Below are 22,994 nucleotides of genomic sequence, written 5' to 3' on the forward strand. Positions count from 1 at the left end.
ATGAGGGTGGAAACCCTTCTGACCAAGCTCCAGGAATTTGCACCTTGCCACATGCCCAGTTGACGCGGGCACGTCATGTCAGAGAAATACCTACTAAACATCAAAATTGGGTTGCCTCCCAATGAGCGTCTTTCTTTAATGTCTTTGGTTAGATGTTGAACACCACTCTTCAATCTAGGTGTAACTCAATTTTCCTTGTAATCGGTGGTGGCCCTCCTCCGGGATCCAAATAGCCATTGAGTGCAGTCTCCTTTCTTAATTTTCTACTCATTTTCACCTCATAAATTACTTTCGTCCCCTAATACTTGTTCGCAGCAACTTTGAATTTACCCTTACAAGCAAACTCAGAAAATTCTTGCACAGAGGGATTGATAGCATGAATAGCAAACACAGAGTGAAAGTTAAGAGGATGTTTCATTGTATCAAAAATATTAAAGTGGACTATTTCTCCATTAAATTTTATTGTCAGAGTACCTTTACTAACTTCAATCTTTGTTTGGACAGTACTCAAGAATGGCCTTCCTAATATAATGGGTGATGGATTTGGGACACTTTTATCATCCATGTAAAGCATATAAAAATCAGCAGGAAAAATTAATTCACTTACTTGCACTAAAATATCCTTAATTACCTCATCTGGATAAGCAAATGTACGATCAACCAATTGAATTATTATCCCTGTTTCTTTCATAGGTCCTAAATTTAGGGAATCATAGATTGATTTGGGTATCACATTAATAGAAACTCCTAAATCTAGTATGGCATTTTTAATCTTAGAATGTCCAATTTTATAGGGGATAGAAAACATACTTGGATCTCCACATTTAGATGGTAGTTTCCTTTGTAAAATCCCTGAAACGTTCTCACCTACCACAATATGCTCATCCCTCCTCAACTTCTTCTTGTTGACGTACAATGTTTTCAAACATTTAGCATATTTTGGCACTTGCTTGATTGCATCTAGTAGGGGAATGTTGATTGTCACCTTTCGAAACACCTCTAAAATCTCCTTTTTCTTATCTTACTTTTTTGGTTTCTCTAACCTGCTTGGAAAAGGCGGTGAATTAGTTCCAACTCTAATTATAGAATCAGGAATTACCTTTGGATTCACATTTCTCATTCCTTTCTCCTCAAGCTCTTTGTCAATTCGATCTTCATTTTTATCCTTTGGAATCACAAGTTCAGATCCCTGAATTTTCTTCCCGCTCCTTAAGGTCATTGCACTTACATTCTTCAGGTTTAGTTCAGGTTGAGACGGCAATTTTCCATAGACTTGGGATTCCAGATGGATGATTGCCACTGCTATCTGACTCATCTGATTTTACTGTGCTTGCATCTGGTTTATTTGATTCCTTATGTTCTGCAGTTCGGAGTTCATCTTTTGTTAATGTTGCACAATACTAACCATCAACGGTTTCATCATCTCTTCCAAAGATGGACTGGAGCTCGGCAAAGGAGGTGGTGGTCGAGGTTGGTACTGCTGCTGATACCCTTGTTGTCCACTTGGCATAAAATTGGACTGCCTATTTCCTCCATAGTTGAGGTTGGGATGGTCCCTCTAACCAGGATTGTAGATATTCGAATACGGATCATATTGCTTTCTTGGCGCGGGCACGTGACCAACCATGTTCACTTATTCCGCACTTTTTTCTTGAATCAGCAGACACATCTCTATAGAATAACCCATAGCAGTGTAAATTCCATACACCTTGGCTCGTGATGCATTTCCTGTAGCCAATTGCCTAACAAAAGATGTTAATTCAGTCAACTGTTGTTGGATAGAAGATGTCTCTAGCTTATTCACTTTGCGTGTCAGGACATTCTCCCTCGTACCAAACTGCTGCGAATTCTCAGCCATTCCTTCAATTAGCTCTCACGTTTCTCGAGGAGTCTGTTCACCAATGCCCCTCCACTTGTAGTATCGATTATACTTCTGTCCCTGAAGAGTAACCCCTCATAGAAATATTGGATGAACAGTTGCTCACTTATCTGATGCTGAGGGCATTTGATAAACAGCTTTTTGAACCTTTTCCAATACTTATAGAGGGACACGCCTGGGTGTTGCTTGATGCCACATATCTCTTTCTTTAAACTGGCTGTCCGAGACGCTGGAAAGTATTTGTCTAAGAATTTTTTCTTCAACTAGTCCCACGTGGTGATACTATCTGGTGGTAGGTAGTACAGCTAGTCTTTCGCGGAATCTTTCAAAGAGAAGGGGAAGGCCTTCATTTTTATCTGCTCTTCTGTAATTTTCGAAGGCTTCATACTGTTGCAAATGACATTGAATCAGGAGCAGCCAACTCCCTTAGTGTTCGTGCATTAGTTATGGTGACTTTCTCTTGGTCTGAATCACTTGAAGTATCACTGAGTGAATCTGTTAGTTCAACTTCTGGCTCAGGTCTCTGAGATGCAGCACTGGAGTGCTCTTGTCTGAGTTGTCTGGTCTTTTTCCTTGTTGTACGCGCGCAGTCTTCTCTACCTCGGGGTCGAAAGTTAATTCACCTGTGCGAGAAGAACAAGACATACAATCGAAAAGTACCAGAAAATTAGAAAAAAAATGAACTTAAAAAAGAAACAAATAATTAACACCAGTCCCCGGCAACTGCGTCAAAAATTGACAGATGCTGAACCTGTGCAATAATAATAATAAAACCTAACTACCACCTAAAATAGTCAATAATCAATTCCAGTACTGGAGTAGGGACCCTAGGTGTGCAATGAGTTACTTGATTCACCATATTCTCGAAGAGTTTGCTTAATCCAATATATCAGAATTAATTATCTGACTGAATTCACTAACTAGTAGACAGTGGCAAGTAGGATCGTCTCCTCAGGGACTAGAGAGAAATTTGTTTCCTTTCGAATCCACAGTAACAAGGGGGTGTTTTTGTATAAACGATGACAATCAAAGGAGTTCAAATAAAAATAAATAGCTTACTAGAAATTAAATGAAAATTCACTAAAATTAGAGTAATAATAATTAAAGATCTAGCCAAGAAATAATTTCAGTAATGGTTCACCTAATTGATCATTGATGCAAAGGCAATTTCAATTGTTTACTAATAAATAGATTATAACTGTCAAACAAGCGATGACAGTCAACCCCTCCTTACTGTGTCGGTGATTAAGGTACGCCCGTTAATCACTGTTCTAATTGAGAAATAATTTTAGGTACGCCCGTAAGATTTAATTTTTCAATTTCTTTACGTATTAGAGGAGCCCTATTCTAACCAAATAACGCACTACTAAGGTTATTTTAGATTAGCCTGCGTATTCCTCTGACACAAACCTAATCATGCCAGTTGTCACTATTTCGAGACAATTAAACAATTATGCATTTAATATCCCAATTGACAATAGATTATTAAATCAACTCATTATCCTGATCCAAGATAATCAATTAATTGAATAACCATAAGCACCACAATCAGGGAATATGCAAATACCAATAAATAAGGGGACAAGATAAAATTAAATCGATTTCACAATTTTTAAATGAACTAAATCCTCCATTGTTTCTTGACTAGAAAAGAGAATTTAGTTCATCCCGGATAAAAAAGACCCACACCAAGTTGAAGCAACAATTGCAGCCATCGTCCTTGCTCGCAAAGATCGCAAAGATTCAATTCGATCGAATGAATGAAAGAAAAACAAGAAACTACAGAGAATGATTCAATTCTTCAGAAGGCATCCTGACATGTGAGGGGACAAACTACTGAGAGCCCCACTAGAGAACGAAGTCGAAAAAGTCAAAAAGCTAATCTACCAAGTACTACTACTTCTCTGCTATTTCCAATTTCTATCTAATTCCTACTTCTACCTATCTCCCTACTGTGCGGCGTCCTCCAGGCCGAAAAAGAAGACTCCCATGCTCTACTTGAATGCTGTCTCCCGCAATTACCAAAAAGGGGTCTAGTCCATATTCCAAGAATGCCCCTGGAGTAATTAAGCCCTGCTGAAGTATTCTCCCCTTTTTGACCGCTGCCAATATTCTTTCTTGATAACTGTCAAATTGATATCTTTTTATGGTATTTATATTCCACTCCCTGTAACAAATACGAATTGTCAAAAATAAGTAAAATTTGATAATTAATCCACATCGAATCAGGTAATAGAAAAAATTAATTATAAAATAAATAATAAAATTACAATCTATCAACGGCTTTATCTCTTGCCTGCACTGATGGAATTGTTATTAATTTATTTATTTTGTTGGGGAGTAAAAAAAATTATTATTACCGTAATTTACTGCTTCAGTAATCAAACTCAGAGACAGTATATTTTTCTATTCCTAATCAAAAGTAAAAACTTCCTGGTTTGACATATTAACTCTCCAGGATCCGGAGGCGACAAGGACTGCTACATCCAAGGAAAGAAAATAAGGTTGAGTCTCTTATTAGTGCCATTATCCAGGCTGCCTGGAGACGGCTTTATCTCTTGCCACGAATATGGTTTGGTAAGGGAGTAAAATGAGTTTCGTATGCTAACATTATCATATTTTACTGCATCATTTATCAAAGTACTTTGCTTAATTTTTTATTTTTTTTTTGCATAATGGTATATATAATCTAGTCTAACATACTGCTAGAACCGACAAGAACTGAATCACTCACTATCAGACTAGACAGGTGCACCACACACCCGTATGGGTTTATAAGAAGCCACATATATAGTAGTACATTGATGGAAGGTAAGATTTGAACTCTTGATCTTCCACCTCATAATTTATGTGGTAGCCAACTCCTCTGGAGGAAGTGTTGATTAAGTACTTTGCTTAATGTGTTCAGCATTTCAAGGTGAAAGATCAATAATTGTCAGAGACAACTGTACAAAACAGTATCTATTTACACATTTTTCCTTAATAATTATTTTCTTTTTGTCGACACTATAGTTCTGTGTTATAACTATTCCTACTCTATACTAGGGGGAAAAGAATCTAAAGAGGTCAACGGAAATCTGGTGAATCACCATCGATCCAAATGGATGCCTACGCAGCCACCGGTGAATTATATAATTTTCACTTAGTAATTACATATATCAGTTTTTTTAAACTCCAGAATGTTAGGTGACTAAATTTGGACAAAAAGTACGAGAAAGGGTGGACATAGTGCTGCAGTGAGTTCAGCTTAGTCGAGCTATTCATCAGCAGCTTGCTCAATCATTGTTTGAATTCAAGCCCGGCTTTAACTAAGCTCAAGCAAGTCGAATAACTTGACAAGTTTAAACTCATTTATATGTGTTTGTGTGCGCGTGAAGCTCGAATGCTTATCTTAGCACAGCAAAGGACAGGCAAAGCATATTTATATCGAATAGATTTATGTATTGTAAACTTTAAACGTATGGACACTGATAAAAAGAAAAATAAATTAATGCATGTTGACGTCGTAAATTCACTGTTTGTTATCAATGCCTCTACGTATGAATATATATAGTTACTCAAAGAAGACAGCCACAGCAGGCTTTCTTGTTTCATTACTATTACTACTTTGATTATTGAGTCTTCCATAAAATTTCATCTGCTTCCTACAGTTTTTTGTTTCATCTTTGTTAGTCAATTGCATCACCTGCCTGTAATCTTGGTTCAAAAAAGTCCATCATATATTACCGTTTGATCAAGTACAAAAAGGCTTCCTAGATTTTACACTGATATCAAGAGTTCAAGACTAGTGTAGAAAAGATTGGATATGGCTGAAGCCGCTGTTTCTCTGGTGATTGACAAGCTGAGCAACCTCTTGATTCAGCAAACCATTCAGCAGATCGTATTCCTCAAAAATGTTCCTGGACAAATTGAACGACTGAAAACACTGCTGATCGACATTCAGTGCTTCTTGAAGTTTGCAGATGAACAACAAGATGATAACCCAATGATCGGCAACTGGGTGTCTAAACTTAGAGATGCAGCTTATGAATCTGAGGATGTCATTGAGACGTTTATTGTTAAGATGCAGGCCTTAAAGAAGAAGGGCTTCTTGAAAAATTTGTCTTGCTTTCCCAAACGGTTATTATGTCTCTGCAAGGTGGGGAAGAACATTGAATCCATCCAGAAAAAGATGCTCGATATTGAGAAAAGTCGCCTGACTTTTGGTATTGATCAAATTCTTGGAGAAGGGACGAGCACAAGAGGAGAGGAGCTGCGGAAATTGCTGAGATCCTCACCTTTCACCGAGGACAAGGATTTGGTGGGCCTGGAGGAAAAAACAAACTCGCTGGTTGCACAACTTCTGGTGCAGGACAGCAGCCGCTGTGTAATATCAATTGTTGGTATGGCAGGAGTTGGCAAAACAACTCTTGCCAGAAAAGTTTACAATCATGTTGACGTGATTGGATATTTTAATTGCCGCGCTTGGGTTTATGTTTCTCAGAAGTGCAGTGCCCAGGAAGTACTGGTGGGAATCATAAAGCAAGTTGAAAAACAAACCAAGGAATCACTTGAGTTGTTGGAAGGAATGCAAGAGGCAGATCTGGAGAGGACGGTTCAGGAGAAACTCCAAGACAAATGTTACCTTGTAGTTCTTGACGATATCTGGGAAGAAGAAGCTTGGGATTCTCTGGCAGCAGCATTTCCTAATGTAAATAATGGCAGCAGACTTGTAATGACTAGTCGCTATGAGAAGGTTCCTCAGCATGCAGATGATCTAAGCAAACCTTATAAGTTGGAAATCTTGGGAGAGGAAGATGGCTGGCAATTGTTTCTCAAGAAGGCACATGCTCATAGTTTGAACTCAGAATCCAAGTTGTCCCCAGAGCTAGTACGCATCGGAAGGGAAATCGTTGAAAAATGTGGTGGTCTTCCTCTGGCAATTTCAGTCATAGGGCGCCACTTACGGGGAAAAAGAACCTTGGAGAGTGAGTGGAAAAGCGTGCTGGACACTCTCACCTCCCATTGGTCAAGGGGCCGGAAAGGAGTTTCAGCTGTTTTGGCATCAAGTTACAACGACCTTCCACCTGATCTCAAGACTTGTTTCTTGTCCTTTGCTATCTTTCCAGAAGACTTTGTCATCCCAACACGTAAGTTGGTCCATATGTGGATCGCTGAGGGCTTAATTCATCAAAAAGGAGAAGAAGTATTGGAGGATGTAGCAGCAGATCGTTTGGATGAGTTGATATACAGGAACTTGGTCCAGGAGGTAGCAGTGACGGCTAATGGGATGGTCAAAAGTTGTCGAGTCCATGATCTATTGCGTGATTTAGCTGTTGAAAAAGCAAAGGAGGTAATGTTTCTTAAAATCTTTGAAGAAAGTAGTAGTTATCCCTCATCTAAATGCCGGCATCTTGTTGTTAATTCTTGCTGTGAGAGACTAAACTATCCTGGAGAATTTGAGCATTCAACCCCTCCTCTTCGTTCCTTGATCTTCTTCAATCTTGCTGAAGTTGAACACGAGTTTAATTTGAGTTTTGTAGTGTTCAAATTACTTAGAGTTCTTGACCTGCAAAATATGAATATCTCATGTCTACCTGACGAAATTGGTGAACTTAGTCTTCTAACGTATCTTTGTTTAAGATACACGAGGATCGAAAGGCTTCCACTCTCTCTAGGTTGCTTGCAAAATCTGCAAACGCTTGACATATATACTTTCACCTCAGCAGTGGAGTTCCCCAATGTTTTATGGATGCTTAAAAATCTCCGGCATTTATATGTTCGCGAAACAACTAAACGTGTACCACTGAAGTTTGATACTTTGAAGAATCTCCAAACTCTGTGTGATGTATATCTAGATACTCTGATTGGTAACAAGATAACGCTGTTAACCAGCATGAGGAAATTGGGCGTGTGGATAGAAAGAAGCTCAAGAATTGATGAACTTTTTAGTTCAATTGCTAAGCTTGAGAACCTTGTCTGGCTGGTATTGAAAAGGTATGGAGAAGAGGGGTTTCCATCTTTGATTGGCCTTTCCCACCTTAATTATGTCAAACGGCTAAAGATATCTGGCAGGTTGACTGAGCTACCTAGCCCTCATAATTTTCCCCCAAGACTCTCTCATTTGTCGTTGCGTGCCACAAGACTTGCAGAAGACCCCATGCCAACACTGGAGAAGTTAGAACACCTTTCCATTCTGAAACTGAAAAATGCCTACGCGGGAAAAGAACTAGTTATTTCAGAAAACCAGTTTCCCAATCTCACAGTCCTTCAGCTTGAGCACCTGCCTAATTTGATTGAGATCAAAATCGGAAGAGGGGCAATACCACAGCTCAGGTGCTTGCGAATCAGCAACTGCTACTTTGTAGAAATGCTTCCTGAAGAGCTGCGGTTCATGGAAGCTCTTGAAAAGGAGGAGGTAGAGGACATGCCAAAAAGATTCATCACTAGGCTTCATGGAATGGATTCATACAAGGTCAGTCATGTCCCAAACATTATCGTGACCGGCACTCTTGACCCTACAATGTTGGGAGGGAAGCTCGTGGCTCGAAGGTTCGCAGACGCGTTCGTAACAAGGGGCAAGAGAACTTCATAGCTGGAGTCAAAATTTCCAATTCCAAGTGAACTTCGCGTTTAAATTTTTTTTTTTTGTTCAATAAACAATCAATGCATATGTAGATATGTAGTTTCTATTGCTCTGATTATTTCTGCTGCTGCTTTTGTATTATTGCTTCTAAGCTAACGATGCTTTGGTGATAAAGGAGTTAGTATTACTTTTTGTTCCTTAGTTGATTTTGAGAATCACAAGTTTTGAGAAATGGTCCATTTTCTATTAATAGGAATCAGTCAAATGATTGGCTTATTCTTGCTCCTATGTTACAATCATGTTTTATCTTTTTTATTTTTTTAAGTAGAAGTTTCAACTCAGGTCGATTTGCTAGAAAAAAAACACCTAGGTTAATTTAAGTATGGTTATGAATGAAAAAGCTCCTGGTACAAGTAGCAAACATTTTTATATATGTCATGTGGCAATCGATTTTTGAGTGAGTATTTTGTACACTATTAGTGTACATTTTTTTTATAATAATAGGTTTAGATTATTTTATATAATATGTATTCAAATTTGAAATTCAAATAATGCATATATGGCAAATATCCATTCCTATTAATGTAAAAAAATCACTACATTGTCAGTACATAAAAAGTTGATTCTTTATTTTTTTGCTTCATATAGCTTTTCTGGTTGTTGGAGAATAAATGATCTAAGTTATAGGATTACATGTAATTTTGCTCAATGATAGATCATATGCATTTTTTGTGTTCTTTGGAATCTTACCTCAATTTTCTTACATTATCTCACTACATTGGATCAATGGCGAAAGTAAAAAATCAGTTTTTTTTTGTGTGTAATTATGATTTCTTACAAAAAGTTGAAGTACTCTTTTTTTTTGGGGTAAATCATGAACAGGACCTTGGAACAAGAGTGGCGAAGGGTTATAATTTTTCAGAGTGTCCAAGCCATGGCAACAGCAAATATTGTGCGAGAAAGAATATTGAAGTTCTCATGATTCACAAAAGCACATTGGTAATGTGTGGAGCAGGCAAATACTTAATTTTCATATTGCGAAACAATTAAATGTTTGTGTAAGCAAGTTTACAAAAGAAAAGGTGTGTAAATGGATTTGAAGTTTGGTAGAATCTTATAAAAAACTAAGTATGAGTTGCATGTGAAATTTTCATGTTGTGAAATTTCTTGAGTATTTGAGTGTATTAAGTACAAAATTCTTTGTTCTTTATCCAATGTCCGAAATCTTTCCGTATATAACACTTGTGGCATGGGTTTAGTGTTAAAATCTTTTGTCATCTTTTTTTTCAATTTTACCTTTATAAAAGTAAAGATTTACTAAAGTTAACTGCTAAAATTCAGTAACTTCTAATAACTTCCAATAACCTTTTCTGCGGTTTACAAAAAAAGAAAAAAAATCATAACTTTTTTTTTTTTTTTTGCAACAAAAAAATAAAACTGCAAATAACTTGCACTGCTTTGAAAAAAAAATGAACAACTTAATTTTTTTACCTTAAGTTGCATACCCATAAGGTGTGTCCCTTTGTACCTAGATGCTCAAGATATGAAGAACTTTTCAGTTATATTGCCATGCTTGAAAGCCTAATGTTCTCCCTGAAATTGTCGACGTTTGCTGGAGAAGAGGGTTTCCTCCGTTGATTGGCCTTTCACATCTCAATAAATTTAGAAAGATAAAGTTATGTGGAACATCCTAAATGCCAGCATCTCGTTGTTCATTCTTGCTCTGAAAGATTTAACTATCCTCAAAGACTTGGCTAGTTTTGTCGTTTGCTGGAGAGAATCTTGATCTTCTTTAATCTTGCGGAAGCTGAACATGAATTTAATTTGAGTTTTGCAAGAATCAAACTACTGAAGAGGGCTTGACCTGGAAAATATGAACATATTGTATTTACCTGAAGAAATTGGTGAACTTCGTCTTCTAAAGAAGTATCTTTGTTTAAGATCAAAAGGCATCCACTCTCTCTAGGTTGCTTCCAAAATCTACAAATGCTTGACATATACATTTTCGACTTAGTGGAGGTCCCCAATATGCCATGGAAGGTTAAAAATCTGGGCATTAATTTATTCGTGCAACAAATAATAAAAGTTTACCACTGAAGTTTGATGCTCTGAAGAATCTCCGAACTCTGTGTAATGTGCATTTAAATACTCTGATTGATAACAAACTAGCGCTGCCAATTAGCTAGCATTAGGAAATTGGGTGCACGGATCGAAGGAAGATCAAGAATTGATGAACTTCTTAGTTCAATTGCTAACTAAGCTTGAGAACCTAATTGTCTCCCCTGGTATTATTGATGGATGAAGAAGAGGGGTTTCCATCTTTGATTGGCCATTCCCATCTCAATTATGTCAAACGTTTAAAGTTGTCTGGCAGGTTGTCTGACTTACCTGGCGCTCATAATTTCCCCCCAAGACTCTTATCATTCGACGCTGCTTGCCACAGATCTTGCAGAAAACCCCATTCCAACACTGGAGAAGTTAGGAACACCTTTTCCACTCTGAAACTAAAATAATGCCAATGCAGGAAAAGAACTAGTAACTTCAGAAAACCAGTGTCACAACCTCACATTCCTTCAGCTTGACGAGCTGCCTGCCTAATTTGATAGAGATCAAAATCAGAAAAGGAGCAATGCCGCAGGTCGGGCTCTTGCGGATCAGCAAGTGCTAGTCTTTGGAAATGCTTCCTGAAGAGTTGGAAGTTCATGAAAGCTCTTGAAAAGCTAGAGGTTGTTGACATGCCAAAAGAATCCTTCATTAGGATTCAAGGAATAGATTCGTACAAGGTCAGTCATGTCTCAAACATTATCCTGACCGGCATTCTTGAACCTCAAATGTTGCTTATAGCTTGAAGATTCGGAGAGCTGTCAATTGAAGCAGGTTTGGGAACTTTATAGCTGCACTTTTCAAATGAACTACAACTGAATTTCATTTCTTTAGAGCTCAATTGCGTTTTTTGTATTCTTCACCGGCCTGGATTCAAAATTTCTAATTCCAAGTTAACTCCACATTTTATTTTTTTTTTCAATTAAAATTCAACGCATATGTAGATACATAATCTCTGTTTGTTTTTTATTATTTCTGCTACTAGTTAATTTGTTCAAGTTCTACTATTAGTTAATTTTTTTCCCAATTAAAAATCAACGCATATGTAGATACATAATCTTTGTTTGTTTGATTACTATTACATAATCTCTGTTTGTTTGATTACTTCAATTTTAAAACACTTTAAAATATCACAAGAATCAGATTTATTTTCCAAAAAAAATATACCTAAAGTTTTCCTGCTAAAGTCGTCAAATCAGTCTTAATGTGGGCCTCCTTCCCCCCTACAAAGGATCTAAGAGATCTCGAGAAGACAACTGAGAGAAGTAATCCGAACAATCAATTTGGGGCTCCTTGGGACTTGGCTCAGAATCTGAGTTCCGTATTTGGACTCCTACAATGAGCATTCCACAATTTAGAAACTTAATAAACTCTATTTCACCCCTTTTTTTTTGGGGGGAGGGGAGGAAATGAGCCAATAAGCCAATACAAGAAAAACTTTAAGAATCAAAAACCTTTTCAGACACTATGCAAGGCTGCTACTCTCATTAAAAGGCTCTGGTGCCATCCAATGGAGGGTGCCACGGACACCACCTAAGTGTATCTGACATTTTACCTCTGACAATCCCAAATCAGTGAAATCACCAACCTACAACAGAAAAGGAAAATGTTGCAGTCTAATTATCGCAATGGCTACTAAAAGGTATCAAGATAATTAGGAGAGCAGACACGAAACCTGAATCATGTCAGTGAAGGGGAAAAAATGGAAGAAAATGTCGAAGCTAATGTTAATCAATACGGGATCACATAGTTGATGATAAGATGAAGTAATTTAAAGACTTGAGGTAATAGCAGAAATTGACAGACAACTGATGCCCAATTTTCTTGCCTTACCGTTCATCATAGTCCATTGAAATTTCCTTGAAAAGTAAAACCAAGATATGGTTGTTTCAGAATCTTGCCTCTGTTGCTTGCGGAGTCCAAGTTCATTCAAAGCACATCTTATCTTATCTTACTATAAGATAAGCAAAGGCCAAAAGTTACTATTGCAGCTTCTCTTGCTGATACGTGGCACTATGGATGAATTTTGAGTTTTCTCTTTTGCTTTCTCTATGGATTTGGTATTACCTTGCAGATTTGGTATTGCTTTATAAGGTTAACTAAAGGAATAAGATCCTTCGCTTATGCTTATAAGGTTGAAATACTTTTAATAGACTTTTCAAACTGTAAATTTTTGAAAGATATAATTCAATTGAAGTATCATTTACATGATTATTTCAAATTATATTTGATAAATTAACTTAAGTTTTAATCGGATTACAACGTTATTATCATTATTATTATTTGAATTTATATTTAGATTTATTTCAATATAAATTATCATTTAAAGTTATATTTGACAAATTAAGTTGCAATTGTTAAAAATCATCGAATTGCATGAATTTTTTTCAAATTGTTATATTGTTTGATATTTTGTTATTTTGTTAATGTAACGAAAAAGATCATTTAAAACTAATTTCATCTTACTATAAAAGAAAAATATTATTACTGCTGCATAATGTAGTGTGCATTTTTCTGTTTCAAGTTTATTTTAATTTGTTCATATTAAAATATTTGGTAGCATTTCACTTTATGTTCATGTATTTTTGTTATCAAATCTATTTTAATTGATTTATAGATTAATATGTGTTTTTTTATTACAGTTAATTTTCCCTTTCTTAATCAAAGGAATACATTAACGTCTAAATGACAAAAATATGTGTATCTCTATTATATTTCATTAAAATGCTCTTTGTTGTTTTCATGGTAACAGTTAAATTTGCATTTTTTCCCTTATTTTCAATGCTTTCAAATTATTAAATTATTCAATAAAGCTTATTTATTATAAGTTCTAATTTGGAGAGAAAAACATTTTTCCAAACTGATTGCATTATTAGATTATTCAACAAGTCAGCTTACATATTGCTTGACTCTCATATTTTTCCTCTGTTTTGCTTGTAATAAGTCATAAGTCAAATAATGTAATCATTCTTCAATTATTCAACTTTTTCTTAATTGCCTAATTAGATCAGATACTTACATTTTTCTTCAAAATTAGGTTGTCTTTCACACAAAAGTCAACCTTTTGATGAATTATCAATTGTATTTCATCTGTTTATAACCATTAGATTGAAAGAGAAAGTAATAGCTTAGTTTAGCTTTCATAGATTACCTTTTTAGATGAAATTATTATCAACAAACTAATTGAATAGTGCAGTATGCTATCAGCTTTTATTGTGCTTCATTTCCTTCTCATTCTCACATAGCAAAGAGAGTTTCCTTCACTTTCTTGTTTTCTCAGGTTTGGTAATACAATTTTTATTACTTTTTACTTTAGCAAATATATGAATTTATTTCTTGCTATAGTAACATATATTTTCTTTTACATGTTTTGTGTTTTCCTTTTGCAGCATTACTTTCAGTACTCAAATTTTTGTTTTGCCTTTCACTTTACTCCAAGTTAGTAACTTCACTTATAATTAGCATGCTTAATGTTTGATAAAATGGTGGTTAAGTTTCATTGATATTCAAAAGTTTCATGAGTAAACTATTACTACCTGCTTACTATTGAATTATATACACTGTGTAACTTATGATTGAAAACTCTAGCAATGAACGTTGAAACTGTGGAAATAAATATAAATTCAAATAATAATAATAATAATAATAATAATAATAAGAACAACAACAACAACAACAACATTATAATCCGATTAAAACTTAAGTTAATTTGTCAAATATAACTTGAAATAATCATGTAAATGGTATTCCAATTGAATTATATCCCTCCAAAATCTACAAATTGAAAAGTTTATTAAATTATCTCAACTTTATATTATTGCATATAAATAAATGGATGTAATTTCAAAAACAGAAAAAAAATATTTAAAATTGAATCCGACTTATTACAAGACTAAGATTATTATTGCTGCCAAATGCACTGTACATTCTTCTCTTTCACTTTTATTCATTAATACATTAAATTATTTTAAAATATTTAGCACCAATTAAACCTATATAAACCAACTGGAATTGCCACCAAACATAATATACACTTTTCCTATCTATGCTCTTTATAATATATTTACACATAACACTCAACTTATAAACAATCCTTCAAATTTTATTACCCTTAAACACTTTAGGGCGGGCATTGGCTGTGCGTAGCACAGCTTGGCCTTACTAGTGTTCCATAGGTACACAACTTAGACAGACGCATACTTCAACTTGGATTTTCACAAAATATATATATATATAACTATAAACAAATATGTGTACATACATACATACATATATATATATATATATATTAATCATAATATATCAATTTTGCTCTATCTTCTTTCCATTAGATTGGATGCTTTCTGTCCAATTTTCAATTTAATTAGTCGCAACCATAGGGAGTTATAGTGTAGATTTTCAAACAAAAGGGAATTAAATTGAATATTTGGCAAAAGACAGGAAGTTTTCTGGTATTTTACCCTTAAAACAAGGAAAAGATGAGGATAAAATAAATAGCCTTAATGCTAAAATACTTGATTGGTATATTGAGATCCCATTTTAGCAAAAAAAAAAAAAAAAGTGAATATGCTAATGGATAAAAGTTTAAGTGACTATTAAATTTATTCATTATTTTTTGCTAGAAATTAAAAGAAAATACATATCATTGATCTAAAGTTGTTGAATATAAAACTTTGATTTCGAAACTATTAAAACACCTCTTAGTTAGTATATATATGTAATTAAACTAAAAATTCTATTAATTTAATATAATTTTACAACTTTTAGGATCCTATTAGGATCAACATCAATTTTATAAATGGATCAAAATGACTAAACTCATTATCAACTAATTATTTAATAGTATAAAATAATAATTACTTCTATTAGACCAAATTGATACTAACTATGCAAAAGAGAAAGAAGTATATGAGAAATTAGTGGCATAAATAAATGCTATAAAAAATAAAGAAAGAGCAAAAAGAAGTTTAATTGAAATTCCTATTACCCATTTTATATAAACTTATTCTAATTCGCATCTCGTTTCATTCGATAAATATCAATACCACTATCTAAATCGTATGAGACTAATCGACTATAATGATTCAAATTCCAAATATTGGAGACCAAAAATGCAAAGTCTCTCTTTTTTGTTACTATTGGTCAATGTTGAATTTTGGTCAATTGTCCTAAATATGCCTGACGTAAAAAACTTTGAGGACTAAATTTATTTTGGCTGAAATATTGGAGACCAGTTTGGTACACAGGCTAAACATTAAGGACTAAAACTACATTTTTTCCTAAATTTATACTATATTAATTACTTACTATAATGAACAAGTTATTCTGGAGTTTGGTCAACCAGCTTTATAGATTTCGAGTCGTTTGCCCTGTTGTATTGGCAACATTCATGCACTTTATCAATTCTGTCCACAGGAGTGGAGTTAACAATTCCTTTTTTTTCAAGTGTCATTTTGTGCCATATTTTGAAGCTGTAGATTCATATGCAACTGAGTTTTGAAGGATGTGCTAATTACCCTTGATAAATACATGTATCAACTTGTTTCTTGCGCTTGCATTTTCGTCCTTGAACAAACGCTTAGTTCTAATCTCATTCTATATGCCAAACTCTTTCATGCTACTAACCTATCAATTTAAAATTTTATTGATGTAGGCTTTCATTAAACCTGTTCGATTATAGTTTCAGTGATTCTGTTGGAATCTTTTCACACTTCACACTCTTGTCGCATCTCTTGATTCCAGGGCCCGATCTTTGCTAACACGTAGATTTTTGGCAAAACTCTCTTGGCATCTTTTCTCACTTCAAATGTGGTTATTTTGCAGCCAAAAGTTGTTTCTGCATTGAAGTCATGTCTAATCAATTATGACTACTTGTGGAAACATTGTAATAGTCCCAAATTAAACTAACTGCCAAACAATAAATAAATCTACAGTAAATAAATTATCCCAAATAATCAATCTACAGTTGTATTCCTATAAATAAACAAATAACTGCCAAATAAATTAAACTAACTTTGCCATTTGATCATTTTTTTAGTGAGAATATACTTTGATTTTGCTGTCAAACATTCTCTAATCTTGTCATATCCTAGAGCTATATTGCCATAATCCAGAAGTAAACTACTGATTGTAAGGATAGTGTAATCAACAAGCCTCAAGATCATCGCACCCTTTTTCTTTAGTGATATTTCGTTGCGTAAATTTTTGCACTTTAATGTGCAACATTCATCAACATTGTTTGCTCACATTCTCCTTGTGTTTGAGTTATATATCTTTCAGAATTAATGTGTAATGATGTTGTGGTTTTCTGACAAAGCTGATGGCTAGTTGGAACCAATGTTTTAAAAGATGAAAGCGTTGGCGGGACGTTTAATATCCGTCCCAATGGGGTGAAAGCCCCAAGGCATGAGGCATAAGCTCTATGAATTTTTATTTTTTTAAATATATATATATGATATATACTATAAAAATTCATTTGAAGATATAAATAAACATAATAAAATTATGGAAATTTATACGGATAAAGAATTGTTATTGTATAACTCTGACTAATAATTTAAGAAACATACATATTAATATTAGCTGCACAAAAAAAAAGAATAAATAACATTACAAAAATGTCAATCTTAAAAACAAACTAGTCACAACTTAACAGTCACCACATTATCAAGCACAACACATAAATTCAAGTAAACACAAACTTCAAAGTTTAATTGTTTCAATAAACACACTTAACTAGTATAAAAAATAAAATACCAAGTTAGCAACCATATTGCTTATAATACATAACAAGGAATAGTACCAATAATTAGAAACAAACTGACAAATAAAATGATACTACTCATCAATGTCAATATCATCCATGTCATCATCTTCATTTAGTGTATATACACTTGGTAATTTTCTTCTAATAGTGGTAGTTCTGAAATTTCCGTCACATTATAAGATCCAATCTATGGGTAACAATCTCTTTTCCTTCATCTTTCTTGGCTAACCATATCTTATATTTCAAATAAATTCATATCAAATTCACTCAATGTCTCGATATAATAGATAGTAAATTAGTAACAAAACTGAATACTAAAAAGTTAAAAACTTAATTGATGAAGTTAATCTTTTTTTCTTTTTGTAAGATAATTTGTGAGGCGTATGTTTTTAACGCTCTGCTTCAAAGGTGCGCTTGATCTCTTGGGCGTACACTCCTAAACATATTCCCCTTATGCGATTGCCAAGGGGCAGTATTGGAACTCCCTGGCTGGAACTCAAACAGGTCATGATTCAATATTTTGAGAAGAGTAGTCCGAAAGAAAGGATCAAGTAGTAGTCATTCTCATGCTTTTGTCAAAGTAGCAACAAAAATTTGGTATAAAGTATTCTGACGAAGTCATCAAGAGTACTTCCCCTCAAATAATCCTTTCAACCTTCTACCGGCTGCATTCTCAAAATGACTTGTATTAACTGTGGCCAGGTTATCTCATCCTAACGGGAAAAAGCATCCACTGGGGGGACTGCACAGGGGATTTTTTTTTTTTTTTGGCTGCTTTTGAAATGAAAATTGGTGAATATCCTCAGGACATCGTTGATGCTTGTGCTCCACGCCTAGGGCTTCAAGGCTTTGATTGACAGATTGCATCAACATCTACCAACAACTGTGGAGCAAGACAGTCTTCTGGAAGCCTTTAGGATTGCAAAACAATGCTGAAAATGGTCCCGATCCTGAACAACATGCACTGCACCAAGAAAAGTAATAGGGCAGCTAGAGTTTGGCGCGTCATGATTCAGCGGTCATGGTGAATGAAGGATGTCTATGTTATCTTAATTCCCTCAGTTTCTTTTGTCTGTTCTTGAATAGAAAGCATGTAATATGACTGTATTAGGGCATATTGATTTTGTGATTGAGTCATGTATTTGAAGGTAAACCTTTTTAATATCAATCATAATCCTCTATGCTAACAAATACAAAACAATCAGTTAAGAAATTAAAGAAATTCATTCGAAGTAGACAAACAACAATACAAAAAAGGAAGGAAGTAGCTAGTAGCATGAGGAAGGACAATAGAAAAAATAAAGTGTCAAATGCATTTTACTCCCTATAGTTTAGATATTTTTTCATATAATCTTTTTATAATTTCAAAATCTATACATAACTTGTTTGTCGTTTGAACTAAAGTATCAAAGTGGCAAAAATAATCCTCTGTAATGGAACCCATTGAGATGTTGAGATTACCTTTGTTTAAAAACTAAAATGATTGAAGTAACCAAAATATATAAATATAATATGCATGACACTTTAACCCCTTATAATTTTGTATTTTACCATATAATCCTCTTATAATTTAGTGTTTTACCATATAAACCTCCATGCAATTTTCAAAATAGATACATAACCCTCCCGTGATTAATAAAGAAATTCCAAATTTACATAAGGACACTTTTGACATTTTAGTTGATTCCATTATGGAATGCAAATTTTGTCACTTTAACACTTTAATTAAAATTATGAGAGGTTATGTATAGCTCTTGAAACTACGGGGGAAATTATATTAAAATGCACTAAACTATAGGGGCTAAAGTGTAATTTACCCAAAAATAAATTAAGAGCGTCAAAACAAGGAAAAGATGAAAATTGAATAAATCGGCTTAACGCTAAAGTAGTTGATTGGTATATTGTGATCCCGTTCTAGGCAACAAAAAAAAAAAAAGTGAAAATGAAAATGTACAAAACTAGCAGTATGTGCTAATAGATAAAAATTTAAATGACTATGAAATTTATTTATTATTTTTGCTAGAAATTAAAAGAAAATAGATATCATTGATCTAAAATTATTGAATATAAAAGGGCAAATTACATTTTACCCCCCTGTGGTTTACCCTTTTTTTACATAACCCCTCTATGGTTTCAAAAGCTATACATAACCCCCTCATGGTTTGGATTAAAGTGTCAAAGTGACGGAAATAGTCACTCGTAACGGAACTTCTAAAAATATCGAAATTACCCTTATAAATACATGACACATTAACCCCGTATGCTTTTTATATTTTACCATATAACCCCCTTATGGTTTAGTACTTTACCATATAACCTCCTTATGATTTTCAAAATATACACATAACCCCCCTTGGTTAATAAATAATTTTTAATTTTACATAAGGGTAATTTTGACATTTTAGGTGACGCCGTTACGAATGATAATTTCCGTTACTTTGACACTTTAATCCAAACCATAAGGGGGTTATGTATAGCTTTTGAAACCATTGGGGGGTTATGTGAAAAAACGCTAAACCACAAGGGGGTAAAGTGGAATTTACCCAATATAAAACTTTGTTTTCAAAATTATTAAGACACCTCTTAGTTAGTATATATATGCAATTAAACTAAAAAAATTCTAATAATTTAATGTAATTTTACAACTTATAGGATCCTATTAGGATCAAAATCAAATTTATAAATGGACCATAGAATCATAAAATAGTAATAGGAGCATTGTGAGATTAACAACTAATCAAACAAAGACATGCTATAACATTTGGGATAACAAATCTTCTGCATCAAACACTAACATGCACGCCATCACACTGGAGACTTCCGATGAATCAAGCAAGTAAAGTAATGACTTAATGAATTTGTAGTTAAAATCCAAAGGCAAGATGATTTGTAGTTTACTAGTTTGTAATGATAAGACAATAGTTTAATCAAGTACAAACTTGGATATTAGTTTGGGGAAGTTTGTGGTCAGTTATGATAGCAATAGCAATCGAGTTGAATTTATAATTGTGATATGTGCATTAATTGAAGATAGTTTATAGCTTGTAATTAGTTTGGTGATCTGACGTGGACTGTACAGGATAATTGCAATATTCTGGCTGTGGGGTTTTTTTTTTTTTTTTTTTTTTTGAGAAATATTATGAGCACTCCCACTTTTGTTAACAAAATGCTTCTACTTTCCATTTTTTCTCACCAAGAGATCATTGTGTCCCTACTGGACATTCTTTATCCTGCCTAATTCTAATATGGTCCTAGAAAACTGGGCATGGAAGAAGGTTAGACGATGATAGATTAGTTGCTTTGGTGAGACAAAATAGGTAATTGGACTGTGGTTCACCGAAAACGGAGTGTTAATAACATTCCCTTTTTTTTTTATCCATATAACTAAAGGATATAATATAGGCTAAAAGTTATCCTTATAGGTTAAATGCCATCCACCAGTTCTCACATCTCAGGCTATTGCTAATGATGTAGTTTTCTGAAATTTTGTAGAAAGATGTTATATGTGAGATAAGGAGGGAGATAAATGATGTGTTTACTGAAAACGTAAAATAAGTGAATTGTTTATTACTTATTTTTAAAATAAATTTTATCTAGAAAATTTAGTATTATTTAATTAATTTAGATGTTTTATTTTTTATTATCAAATGCATTTGAACATGTTAAAATTTGAATACATTAAATTTAAGTGTTAAATTACATATTTGTAGGGCTGTACTAGGTACCCACAGCTTGTTCTCGCTGATCAAGGCTGTCCAATACTCCAAGTACGAGACAGGGTACCTTCAAAAGGTCAAAAAAACTAATTTACACTTCATCCAATGTACGCATGACACAATTTTTAATGTACATAGGGAAACTTAAATAATTATGGGTAAAAAACAAAAAAATCCTCTGTGGTAAACCTAATACACAGAAAAGCCCCCAATGGTTTTAAAATATATAACATGACCCTCCATGTTTTGAACTAAATTGTAAAGGTGATGGAATCCGTTAAACTTAACGGAAATGGACGAAATGACCAAAATGCCCTGATATAATTAACAAAAGACAGCTCAAAAAAATATTTGTTTTATTCTCTAAATAAAGAGAATTGAGAGTTAAGGGGTAGAATAGGTATATTTGATAAAAATTAGGTATAAAATTTTTTTTAGGTTCCAATAAATCATTTCTGTTAAGTTTAACGGATTCCGTCACCTTTACAATTTAGTTCAAAACATGAGATGTCGTATTGTATATTTTGAAACCATAGGGGGCTTTTCTGTGTATTAGACTTACTACAGGGGGCTTTTTTGTTTTTTATCCAATAATTATCCCAACGCTAGCACCACAAATTTCTTCCCTCTGACCAAAGCTGGGCTAATTCCTTTGTTTATTGCCAAAAAAGAAAAAATTGCAAGAAAATGGTCTAACATGATCGAAGTATAGAACTGTGCCTGCCGAGCTGATTATGCTCTATAGGCAAGCCTTTTTTTTCTAATCATACCCAGCTGCAATATTTTTTTAAAAAAATTATGATGGCTACCGGTTTGACACAGGTAGACAACCATCATCAAAAAAGGAAAAAAATTTGCAAGCAATAAATATTATTTAACTTTTCAGCTCTTTCCTTTATTTATCTCATGGAGAAACTATTTATCAAGGGATGTGTCCAATCTTACTACCTTCCAGGAAGGCTCCTGTGACATGCAATTTGTAATAATCTCTTTTAGGGCAAGGGTTCCATATACAGCAAGAGCTCTGGCTACAGTTACTACGATCTTGAGGATGTCAACTGGATCAACCGCATCTCACCTTTTTATCTCACATACATTACATCACAAAAAGTGCTGCAGTAATTATCTCAAATAAATCATCCAAATAAACTCGTATCCAAACAAACAAATTGATGTCTTCTTTCCTTAAGAAATTTGTTTCAAATATTACTTTGGAGGGAAAGTTTGGTAGGAAAGTTATTTAAATTTATATTTCGTTAGGTAATGTACTTAACGACAGTTACATTTAATAGACACATCTATTAGATGGTTAACTAGCTAGCTATACACCTCTTTAATAAGAATTGCATATAATGGTGTTTTGAATAGGTGTCTCAATTCTTTAAATAATAAAACTTTGACAGAATTATATCACTTTTTTTTTAAAGTTATTAGATTTTGTTGTATCCTAGAGGTAATTTGTCTAGTATAAAGACAAATAACACCTTAAGAAAAGTGTTTTTTCATGCCTCACAGTCTCTTCGTCTGCTTAGTTTAGATCAATTTTTTACAATATTTGTAATAGCAGCTGGCTACCGAAAAAAAAAAGGCTCGACAGACATAGTTCTATATTCCGATCCTGTCAAACCATTATTCTTGCGATTTTTTCTTTTTTAGGAAATAAATAAAGGAATTAGTCTCAAAGCTGAGGGGGAAAAAATTCTATTCTCTCTGTTTGACTTCAATAGTCTTGTTTTTTTTTTTTTCATTCGTCTCAAATTAAAGTTCACTTTCCAATTCAAGAATATAGTTAATTTTTAATTTCTCTAAAATACTCATTATTTAATATACTTCGTTGTTACTAAATATAGATTACTTTATTTAATACAGTCAAATTTTCATCAATAATTACTTTGATATATGTCTTGAATGGTGCAATATACTGTGATTATTATTATTATAATTAATGTAAAGGTATAGTGATTA

General features: G+C 33.7%; 1 protein-coding gene and 1 long non-coding RNA gene across 6 annotated transcripts; one reads left to right on the forward strand and one right to left on the reverse strand.

The window, feature by feature from the left end:
* The first annotated feature begins 5,451 nt into the window (after window positions 1–5,451).
* LOC113739375 (putative disease resistance protein At1g50180) lies at window positions 5,452–9,591 on the forward strand. The gene is made up of 2 exons (XM_027266591.2): window positions 5,452–8,478; window positions 9,327–9,591. Exon 1 carries the CDS (start codon window positions 5,685–5,687, stop codon window positions 8,451–8,453), a length of 2,769 nt encoding a protein of 922 aa, XP_027122392.1. The 5' UTR covers window positions 5,452–5,684; the 3' UTR covers window positions 8,454–8,478; window positions 9,327–9,591.
* Window positions 9,592–9,795: 204 nt separating this feature from the next.
* Window positions 9,796–12,578, reverse strand: LOC113739376 (uncharacterized). Of its 5 annotated transcripts, none has more exons than XR_011813082.1 (5): window positions 12,381–12,577; window positions 12,002–12,135; window positions 10,536–11,880; window positions 10,337–10,424; window positions 9,798–10,251 (listed from the first exon to the last, which is right to left on the reverse strand). It is a non-coding gene; the product is annotated as an uncharacterized lncRNA (long non-coding RNA). The 5 variants fall into 5 exon arrangements; XR_011813084.1 differs by having other exon boundaries at window positions 10,337–10,433; XR_011813083.1 differs by having other exon boundaries at window positions 9,802–10,251; window positions 10,337–11,414; window positions 11,715–11,880; window positions 12,381–12,575.
* Window positions 12,579–22,994: the final 10,416 nt, after the last annotated feature.

Source organism: Coffea arabica, chromosome 4c (assembly GCF_036785885.1).
Source record: "Coffea arabica cultivar ET-39 chromosome 4c, Coffea Arabica ET-39 HiFi, whole genome shotgun sequence".
Taxonomy (NCBI): Eukaryota; Viridiplantae; Streptophyta; class Magnoliopsida; order Gentianales; family Rubiaceae; genus Coffea; species Coffea arabica.

Bases quoted from the DNA above. Each gene is read 5' to 3' on its own strand.
- LOC113739375 (XM_027266591.2), top strand. From the start codon at position 5,685: ATGGCTGAAGCCGCTGTTTCTCTGGTGATTGACAAGCTGAGCAACCTC.